This window comes from Raphanus sativus, chromosome 6 (genome assembly GCF_000801105.2).
Source record: "Raphanus sativus cultivar WK10039 chromosome 6, ASM80110v3, whole genome shotgun sequence".
NCBI lineage: Eukaryota > Viridiplantae > Streptophyta > Magnoliopsida > Brassicales > Brassicaceae > Raphanus > Raphanus sativus.
In genome coordinates, this window is record NC_079516.1 from 9,888,665 (window position 1) to 9,899,068 (window position 10,404).

The 10,404-nt window shown below is 37.0% G+C and overlaps 1 protein-coding gene across 1 annotated transcript; it reads left to right on the forward strand.

Annotated features, from left to right (window-relative positions):
* Positions 1-112: 112 nt before the first annotated feature.
* Positions 113-5,572, forward strand: LOC108812340 (helicase-like transcription factor CHR28). The gene is made up of 11 exons (XM_018584580.2): positions 113-609; positions 763-832; positions 916-2,066; positions 2,296-2,367; positions 2,562-2,639; positions 2,730-3,600; positions 3,687-3,817; positions 3,907-4,098; positions 4,310-4,789; positions 4,906-5,115; positions 5,203-5,572. Exons 1-11 carry the CDS (start codon positions 448-450, stop codon positions 5,308-5,310), a joined length of 3,525 nt encoding a protein of 1,174 aa, XP_018440082.1. The 5' UTR covers positions 113-447; the 3' UTR covers positions 5,311-5,572.
* The last annotated feature ends 4,832 nt before the right edge of the window (positions 5,573-10,404 follow it).

The window sequence follows — 10,404 nt, forward strand, 5'->3', positions numbered from 1 at the left end:
AAAAAAAAAAAAGAAGAAGCAAAATGAGAAATGTAAAGAAAAAAAATATATAAATAAAAAAAGAAAAGATGAGCTGGACCGTTCCTTATTTAAGTGTGAAGAAGAAGACTCTCTCTCACAATGCCTACCTTTTGCAATAGGGAGAAAGCCAAAAAAGAAAGCAACCACCACCGTCGCGTCCCGAGAAAAGTCTCTCGAGACCCAACTGCCCCTCCCCTCCTTTCCTCGAAAATTCCCGTGACCTTCGATAACAAGCCTTCCTTTTTAATCATCACCATCCCAAATCAATCGCTGGATCTACGCGTTCCGTGTTTTCTGCGATTCGCTTATTTTTTCGAGGAGGATAATTGCGCGTTGATTGTTGATTTGTCGTTCTCGATTTAGGGTTTGTTTTCCTCCCTTTTGGTCCGTCTTCGCTCTCTGGTTAGGGTTTTATTCCGTTTTGTGATGGGTGAGGAGGGTTCAGCGGTTGTTGCCCTAGGCGGCGATGGATTTCCTCCTGATGATTCCGATGTTGGTTTTGAGTTTGAGGACGACGATGAAGATCTCACTATTGACTTCGAAACGATTTACCGTATTCTAGATGAGAAGCCGCCCGATTTTACTGAGGTAGGGACCTTGAGGACATCCAATTTCTTCGTTGTTATTGAGTAACATAGAGAACTCTTGTATATTGATTTTGTATGATAAATAGTTTTTGAATTGTAGTGAGGATTCACTTTTTTTGATTTGAAACTAAACTTGTGAGTGAATGACTTTTAGGGTAGCCAAGAAACTTTATCTCCAGCTGGTTCCTCTCCTGACGACCTCAAGGGTTCACACTTGCAAAATGGTATTCTGCTAACTTCTATGTTTATTAGCTTACTTCTTAAGCTGTTATTGCATTAACTTCTATGTATTTTTTTTTTTTGTTAGGAACTCAGATGGTTGATTCCTTTGCTTCGCCTTCTGGGACTGGGTTGTCTGGTTCATTTGATGACCATGTCAAACTTGACTCTGGCAGCCTTAGTCCTTCAAGTCTTAAAGATTGGTTTTCTGTGAGCCAAGATGAGAAGCCTATCGAACCCTATGCTTTTTCTTATAACTCCAATGCTCTCAGTAACCCTGCGGATCACTCTTCTGCACAAAATTGCTACAATACAAGTGGTGCTTCCTTATCCGAACATACCCCCAGTTTCGCATTTCAGTTCTTTCCCAACAAAGAAGAAGCTGTAAATGATGTTGACTCTCGTGTGAGCGAGTGTCTGTCGGATGGTGCCAGCCGGATGGTTTTTGATAAACACGGGAGAGTAGATTACGGATACTTAGACAGGAAACCTGTTGTCGATTTCTCTAGTACTGGACCCTCAGTTCCTCTTCCCTGTGCCAAACCGTACAATACTTTTGACAGTCACTTAGCTGATAATGATGTTGACCGGCCTGATAATTGTTCAAGCAGTTTTCTGCGTAATAAAGCTGCCCCTGTCGAGGTTAAGCCAGAGGCTGAGTTAGATAAACTGGTTTTTAGTTCAGTTCCAAAGGCAGAAAACATTATTGACCCTGTTAATGCACCTGGGGAAACCAGTCATTGGTGGTCTGGTGCATCTGGCTGTTCACTCTCCTATCAGACAGATATTGAAGAAGGATTCACATTTATGGCACAGCAAACTAGTTTCCCTAGTCAAGACAATGGCAACTCCAATAAATTTTATGATTCAAATGCATGTTTGCAATATGTAGCAGCAGATCCGAGCCCAGCGACACAGATCAATGGGTACTTAGGCTCTCTGACACAACAGGTAAACCAAGAACATATTCAACCAAGGAGCGTTGACTATAATTTCTCAAATGGGAGCTTTGAATCAGTTCAAAATCTATCTGGAGAAAGTATATCCGACAGTGATGATGATTCTGATGTCTACATAATAGAGCCTAATGGTCAATCTGTAAACCCGTATCGACCTCTAGCTATCAAAAGCCCGGTGGTTTCTTCACAATATTCTTCAAGTGGTCATACTTTTAATCAACCTGGAGGCACGAGGCTCCAGTCAAACAAAGAAAATATGATTTTTCAAGCTGCATTGCAGGTTAGCAGCTGTTGATTCTGTTTGACACTCTCACGGTCACTAACTGTATTTATCTCTGTTGAAAATCTGTTCTGCAACTCTGCACATGATTTAGCTGAGAATGTTGTATCTATTATGTAGTTATTTGGATGTATCGCGAGATTGCAATTAATGTTGGTTCCATATTAATCTTTATTCTTGGTTTTACCTCAGACTCATTAAGTCTAATGACATTGTCTGGATATGACAGGATCTCTCTCTGCCTGATGCTGAAGCAAATGTTCCTGATGGTGTCTTGGCAGTTCCGCTTATGAGACATCAGGTATGTACGAAACTATCAAAATTCAAACACTCTCTGAAGATGTTCAAAACTACACGCTGAGAAATTAAAGGCCTCGTGTACTTTATGAACGTACTGTATGCTTAACTATGGAAATTTGGCCCAGAAATGAGGAATGGATTACTATTCAGTTGATATAGTTACGTGACTGTTTCTTAATTGTTATTCCTGGATAGCGAATTGCATTGTCATGGATGTCCAATAAGGAGACAACTGGCTTCCCCTGTTCGGGAGGAATTCTTGCTGATGATCAGGTTATTGTCTTCTGTTTTAATCTTTTTCATGTCAGTATTAACAATTTTCATAATGTTTTTTTTGAAACCTGGTATAATTATCTTTTGCAGGGCCTTGGGAAGACAATTTCCACCATAGCACTCATACTAAAGGAACGGTCTACACCTTCCCGAACATGTGAAGAAAGTATCAAGAAAGAAGTTTTTGACTTAGAAAGCGAGGGTGGAGAATGTGCGTCCTCAGAACCTAATGAACAGAGTGAACAAGTTGATGGAAATAGTGTGGATAAGGTGAGGGGAAGGCCAGCTGCTGGAACGCTTGTTGTCTGTCCCACGAGTGTTATGCGACAGTGGGGTGATGAATTACGCAAGAAGGTAACTAGTGAAGCGAATCTCTCTGTACTTGTATACCATGGGTCCAGCAGAACAAAGGATCCTCATGAGTTGGCTAAATATGATGTTGTGGTTACTACATATTCTATCGTGAGCATGGAAGTACCAAAGCAGCCTCTTGTTGATGTTGAGGATGAAGAGAAGGATGATTTACATAATGGTGAAGGAGCAGCTGGTGACCTTTGCCCAAATAAGAAAAGGAAATATCCTCCCGATTCTCAAAAGAAGGGCTCCAAGAAGAAGAAACGTCTTGATCGCGCATCAGTTGAGGCCCAGTCGGGCCCTCTTGCGAAAGTTTCCTGGTTCAGAGTTGTTCTGGATGAGGCACAGAGCATTAAGAATCACAAGACCCAAGTTGCAAGAGCATGCTGGGGCCTTCGTGCTAAACGGAGGTGGTGTTTGTCTGGTACTCCAATCCAGAATTCAATTGATGACCTCTACAGCTACTTCCGGTTCCTCAAATATGATCCTTATTCTTCCTACAATTTGTTCTGTAATTCAATTAAGAATCCTGTAGCTAAGACCCCGGTGAGAGGGTATCAGAAGCTGCAGGCTATCCTTAAAACAGTGATGCTTCGCCGAACTAAAGGTCAGTCTACTGATAATGAAGCCAAATTGCTTTGAATGTTCATCTTAGGTTGTCTTGTATGTTTTTTTAACTGGTTGACAAATTAGGTTCACTTATTGACGGGAAACCCATAATCTCCTTACCTCCGAAGTCTATAGAGTTGAGAAAAGTGGATTTCACTGAGGAGGAACGTGATTTCTACACCAACTTAGAGAGCGAATCTCGTAGTCAATTCCAGGTATGTCTGTGGACTGTGTTTTTGTTTGTTATGCACTTGAAAATGTATTTATGCATATTGATGTTTGAATTTTTCTATTATTTTATCAGGAATACAAAGAAGCCGGGACAGTAAAGCAAAATTATGTAAATATTTTGTTGATGCTCTTGCGTCTTCGCCAAGCTTGTGATCACCCTCTTCTCGTTAAAGGTGAATACAGTTTTACTTGGGAGGCCTCGCTCGGATTAGCTAAGAAGGAGAATTTCTCAGAAGCTTCATTGCAAATTTGTGGTATCTGCAGTGTAAGATTCTTTTGTCTAGTAAATGATCAGACTACTTTTTTTTTTCTCTTTTTTATTTCCTGATGAATGTGAAAGTGAAATCCTGAAGCATGAGTGAATATTAAAAAAAAACAGAATGCAGATCCTTGAGTTGTTATCTTATCTCTTGTTGTCAAACCATCATATAGATAACTCGACTAGTTCTGAATGTATCTCTCTACTTTACTTTCAGGATTCACCTGAGGATGCTGTTGTGTCAGTCTGTGGTCACGTTTTCTGCAAGCAGTGCTTTTATGAATGCATTACGGGAGATGACAATCTATGCCCGATGGCCAACTGCAATGGCAGACTCTCTGCGATGCCTTCTATGCATGATAGTGCTACTTCGGTTCATGTTGAGACTGCTGACTCTTGTTCTGAAGGTCTTCCATATGAGTCATCTAAAATCAAGGCTGCTCTAGAGATCTTACAATCACTTGCCAGACCACAGGATTTGACAGATATGAAGCAGATATCTCAAAAGGGAGCGGACTCTGTAACGCCACTCAAGGTTGTTGGAGAAAAAGCCATTGTTTTCTCTCAGTGGACAAAGATGCTGGACCTACTTGAAGCTTCTCTTATAAGTTCGCGTATTCAGTATAGAAGGCTCGATGGAACAATGTCAGTTGCTGCTCGCGACAAAGCAGTGCAGGATTTCAACACTCTCCCTGAGGTACATAGCAATTAATGAAATCTTGAGGAATTGGGTTGGTTCGCTTGTTAATGATATGTCAAGACATGATGATAGTTGATTGATTGACTTTATTTTTTGTTTCGGTTACCATTTAGGTTACTGTAATGATCATGTCACTCAAGGCTGCTAGTCTCGGACTGAACATGGTAGCAGCGTGTCATGTTCTAATGCTAGACTTGTGGTGGAACCCAACAACCGAGGATCAGGCTATTGATAGAGCACATCGCATAGGACAGACGCGACCAGTAACAGTGGTTCGATTCACAGTGAAAGAAACAGTCGAAGATCGCATATTAGCCCTTCAGGTATGTGGAACTGGTCGACTTCTTTTGTTTTCTCAGTAAGCAGCCTTTCAAGACATTTTGATCTCTGAACAAGTTTTGTCAATGCAGCAAAAGAAGAGAATGATGGTAGCGTCTGCATTTGGTGAAGATGAAAAGGGAAGCCGACAGTCTCACCTCACCGTAGAGGACTTGAACTATCTGTTTATGGCAGATTAATGAGAGCTCTTTTTGACCAGTGCGTGGGTACATATGATAGGATTTTCTTTGTGCAGTTTATGGAGGGAGAAACTATTGGTATAAACTGACTACAGGTATGGGAATATGGAAATAGGAAAAACTGAATTTGATTGGTGGTTATTCTATTTAGACTTTTAGGTATTGCAATGAAGACATTAAGAGTCCTTTGCTTTTGAATCGCTCATTGTAAGAATACATTTTGATTGGTCAGTCAGGTTAACTAGAGCTTTTACTTCTTCGATATTTTCTCTTTACTCGTTACGTTGCTAAAAGTAGTTCTCACAAATTGTTTTTTTTTTTAATTTTCTGTTTTAGGTAGATACTAGATAGAAGTTTGATATAGATGGAGTTTTAGCGGATTTGATAAAAAAATGGTTAAGCATTTTAAATAGGGCATGTCTTTATTGCTAATTGACAAAAACAATTAATCAAATTAGGATTTGAATATTGGTTTCCAGCTGACATATAACTAAGATGTCTTTGAAAGTACAAGTTTTTTACCAATTTAAAACATTGAAGATCGAATGACAAGAATTGTCAGGCCATACCAAAAAGCAATGCACTAGAAAACGATTTCTAGTAGCTAGTGCTTTCTCCTCAACCGGAATATTCTTAGGGATGATGATGTGGCCCAAGCGAACTCTGAAGACTGGTCTTGTTGCATCCCTTAAGGTCTCTTCAATCTCCCTCGCAAGAGTCAATGCTGAAGTTTTCGCACAACTTGGAATCCTTTGACTGAGAAGATGGCAAGATGCACCTCCTGGTGTAGGTACGGTTGGAAATGAACACCATTCCGATTCTTTGTGTGTCGTGATAATGAAACTACACGATGTTCTTATTGATCTCAGTATCTACACCATGAACAATCTGATAAGTTGGTTCTGCTGCTGTAATGATCATCCCTTTACTTTGCCTACAATGGCCAAGATCATAAAACTTGATCCTGACATTATAACGCTCCGCAAATCCCGTTTTAAAGATATATTATCCTGAATTATCTTCGTTATGATCTATTGCCTGAAAGGGGAAACAAAGAACATATGATGTTTCAAGCTGCATTGCAGGTTTCTGATAGTCTCTAGTCATTAGATGTGTCCGAGTGATATACTGAAATTAAACTATAATGGCATTGTTTGACTTTGATAGGATATCGCTCAGCCTAAAGCTGAAGTAACTCCTCATGATGGTGTATTGACAGTCCCGCTTCTGAGACATCTGGGTATGTGTGTAATTTCTCAAAATTAAAACATTCTTTGTAGATGTCTTAAAATACAAGCTGTAGAAATAAAAAGCCCAGTACTTTTGGATGTATTTGTGTATACATATATGATATATCTGTCATTCTTTTGGCTTTAATGTTTCTTACTCAATGAACAGCTATGTTACAATGAAATGGACATGGACAGAAATTAAAACAAAAAATGGCAATAAATTTTTTTATGGATACTAGTACAGTATAAATTGTTAACGAATACAAAATACTCATAAAGTGAAAACATAAAAGAATTTACATCATATACTTCAGTGTAAATGAACATACAAATATAACATTTTAATTTTCTTATTACGAATTAACCTATCCGTTGATAGATCATTTTCTTTTCAAAAAGTCATAATTAAAATAATATCAAAATTGAAAATTAAAAATTAAAATATCACCAGAAACATATAATGAATCAAACATACCATAAAACTATTACAAAGAATAGATGATAAAACACTGAATAAATGATAGGACACTAAACAAATGTGAAGAGGTAAAACGACAAAGTCGTGTCTGGAAAGATCACAAATCCTTAACTTAGCAAGTTTTTGTTTTTATTATATTTATTTTAGTTTTTAACGAAATAATTTTATTCATTATAAATCATCATCTCTTTAAAGCTAAAATGTGCACTAAACGTGTTCACATATCTTTACAGTCGAACATTATAAATTAATATTCGATAAATATTTCAAAAAGTATTAATTAATAAACATGATTAGTCAATATTTTTTTAGTTTTAAATTTTGCAATTTAAAATATTACACAACTCCTGTTTAAAATTTTATGGTTTTGAACTCTTGCATCTATCAAGTTTCCCTATACTCATTCAAACTAGGGTCGGTTCTTGCAATGTGCCTAAAGTGCAAAAGCAGAGGGTCAAACTTTTTTATCATACATTTTTATCACAGCTAAATGTCAATTTTTAATAGGTTTCACAACTATTTCAATAAAATATAAAATTACATATAAACTCAGGGTCAATTTTAATAGTTTGATCAAGATCCAATAATATTTGGAGCCAGACCTGAAATTTCAAACACACAAAACAAGATATAATAAATAGATAGTAGTATGAATAAATTATACCATGGAATTTCCTCCAAACCAACGAGGGTTAGTGAGAATAAAATTTATATAGAGCTAGTTTATTTTAAGAATCAAGAAACTTGTTAAATTTCAAAAGAGTTCTAAAAAGTTTCTAAATATGAAAACTTTATCAAAATATGTTAATATAATGATTTTAAGAATCTAGAGACTATATGAAAGATTTTTGCAGTTTTGTTTTATGAGTAAAATTTTCTAGAATTCAAGTCTCAATAAAACTAGATTGGATGGAATTATAGAATCATTAAAACCCAATTTGTTTAAATAACAATAGATTTTGGAAGTCATTAAACAATCATTCAATCAATAACAATTGATTTTCGTAAGAATGTTAAAATCCATTATACAATAACAATAGAATTTGAAAATTTAATAGTCACTACAAATTCACATTCCACTAACACCACCTAAACTTGTTCAATATCTTAACTTGACATTTTTTTCACTCTACTAATAAGGATTGAGGTTGTGCCCATCTGTGCATGGTAATGACATAGTAAAAGAGCTTCTAAAGCTTGATTGGATCGCTTAAGCACTGAGAAAAGATGAAATCTTTTTTCACTTGAGAATGGTTTAAACTTTCTTTTGCACTTGACCTTGTATTCAATAACTCCATCTTTGAGCCTCATCGAGATATATAGTGAGTGTGTGTGTCAATTTATCAAATGGCGAAAGGTGAAGTTCTTTCATCTTCTTTTTCTTTCCATGATTAGCCATAGTGAATCTATTCACCTCCTCTGTTTGAAAACTTTCTAAATGCTCTACACACTTCTCTTGGAGTGTCTTCATCAACATTTCCATTGTCTAACTCTTCAGCTAGAGTGGACTTCTCCTCAACTATTCAAACTACTTCATAGTTTTTTTTCTTTAGAAAGAGGCTCTCTAATGGTTATTGTACCAGAATACTCGATTTGAGTTGTTGGAGAGGTTATTGGGTAGGAGACTGCTTTGTTGGTGTTTTAGAAAGCCACCTTCTTGGTGGAGAAGTTTATACAAGCTATAAGAAAGCTAATGAGGGTGTGCCTAAGATCAATGTTTTATTTTCTAATCTTTTTGACACGAAATATTCATGGCAATTTTAGCCACATTTTTTGTAGAAAACTCTTAGTTTTCTATTTCCTACGATTCCAAGAATTGCCACATATTTATTTTGTGGATTTTTGAAAATTATCACAATTTTTTTGTAACTATTTAGTTATTATCACCGAGATTTTAACTAGTGATGCTAAATTATATTCTTTTTTGATGAAATGAAAAATTTATTGATCTTTCTAAAAAGAATTGGCATTTACATAAAGGAGCAAACTCTGTTTTTAAGTATTATCCTAATGTTTGACCAAAAAAAAAAAAAAAAAGTATTATCCTAATGCTGAAACTTCAAACCATATTTTCATTATGGGTTCATACTTGTATCATGTCTTGTATCGAAGAGATCTGATCCTGTTGCGCATGGACTTATAAATAAGGCGAATTTCCACATGTGACTACCAGTCAGATGCCTTCTTATGTTTCGCTTCTTTCACATATGATACAAACAACTCTGAAACACCACCATTTGCAAAAGAATACGGTTTAGTGCGCTGAGTGTGTTACTGCTAATAAAATCCAATGTATCAGTCCAGTCAGGAGCGATCCTGCAGTCTCCCAGTCTACCTTTTAGTCCTTCCCAAGAAAAAAATAGATGGGCTCTTATCTCATCTCCCTCTCCAGAAAGAAAACAACCCTGTTGAATCTCCCAAGCTCGCATACGATCCCCAGTAGATAATTTATTCCTCACTGCCGACCAAACAATGAAAGCAAATTAATCGAGGTGTTCCTTATAGAAACCACACACTTTTGCTACATTTCGCCAGTGGCTTCTTGTCTGTTATTTGATCCCATGTTTTAGCTGATGAGAAGAAGTCTTTGTAGTTGTCATGTGAATGCTTGCAAAGGACTATTTCTCTTCCCTTCTTAGCACTAGGAACCGGTGCATCATGTACCTGATCATGCAATGTGTGAAAGAAACGACTTCGTTTCCCTCTTATGTTCCAGCTTTACTGGGAGGTTTCATCACAACCCTTGCATTACGAGGAACTCCTAGGTAACAAGTACCTATGTATCCAGTAATACTAATCAGCTTCCCTATTTGCAACCAGTAATCAAACCAGAAAAATGCAATCTAGCCATTCCCAATCTCATATCTAATGAAACTGTAAGCTGTTTCCCTTAACTTTAATAGCTTCTTCCAAATTCAAGACCATTTCCCATCCTCCTTAACATCCAAAAAATAATTATCTCTCAGTAAATATTCATGAATCCAAGAGACCCATAGAGATCATGAAATAGAGAAAATCCTCCAAATCAAACTGAATGCAAACACCTTTGAGGAATCTTTCAGCCTTCGAAAACCTAGTCCATCCTCTGACTTGGGGTAACAAAGATCTTTCCAAGCCACTTTAGTTTCGTGGCAGTGGTTAGGGGAGCCAGACCACAGAAAAACACTACACATAAATGTGTATATTTGTAACTTTATACAAGTTTCTCAAATCACACACATTAGACCTTCATTTCTCATTCACACTAACTCTATTTTTAGCATATGAATACATTGCTAAAAAATAGTTCCAATAATCCCCCACATGAATAGAAATGCTTCTAAACACTAGACGACTCGACAGACTTGACTTCCTAGACAAGACTCGACAAGACTCAACTAAGGA

Bases quoted from the DNA above. Each gene is read 5' to 3' on its own strand.
- LOC108812340 (XM_018584580.2), top strand. From the start codon at position 448: ATGGGTGAGGAGGGTTCAGCGGTTGTTGCCCTAGGCGGCGATGGATTT. The intron at 833-915 runs GTATTCTGCTAA...TTTTTTTGTTAG, and splicing joins GGGTTCACACTTGCAAAATG to GAACTCAGATGGTTGATTCC. The intron at 3,601-3,686 runs GTCAGTCTACTG...TTGACAAATTAG, and splicing joins GATGCTTCGCCGAACTAAAG to GTTCACTTATTGACGGGAAA.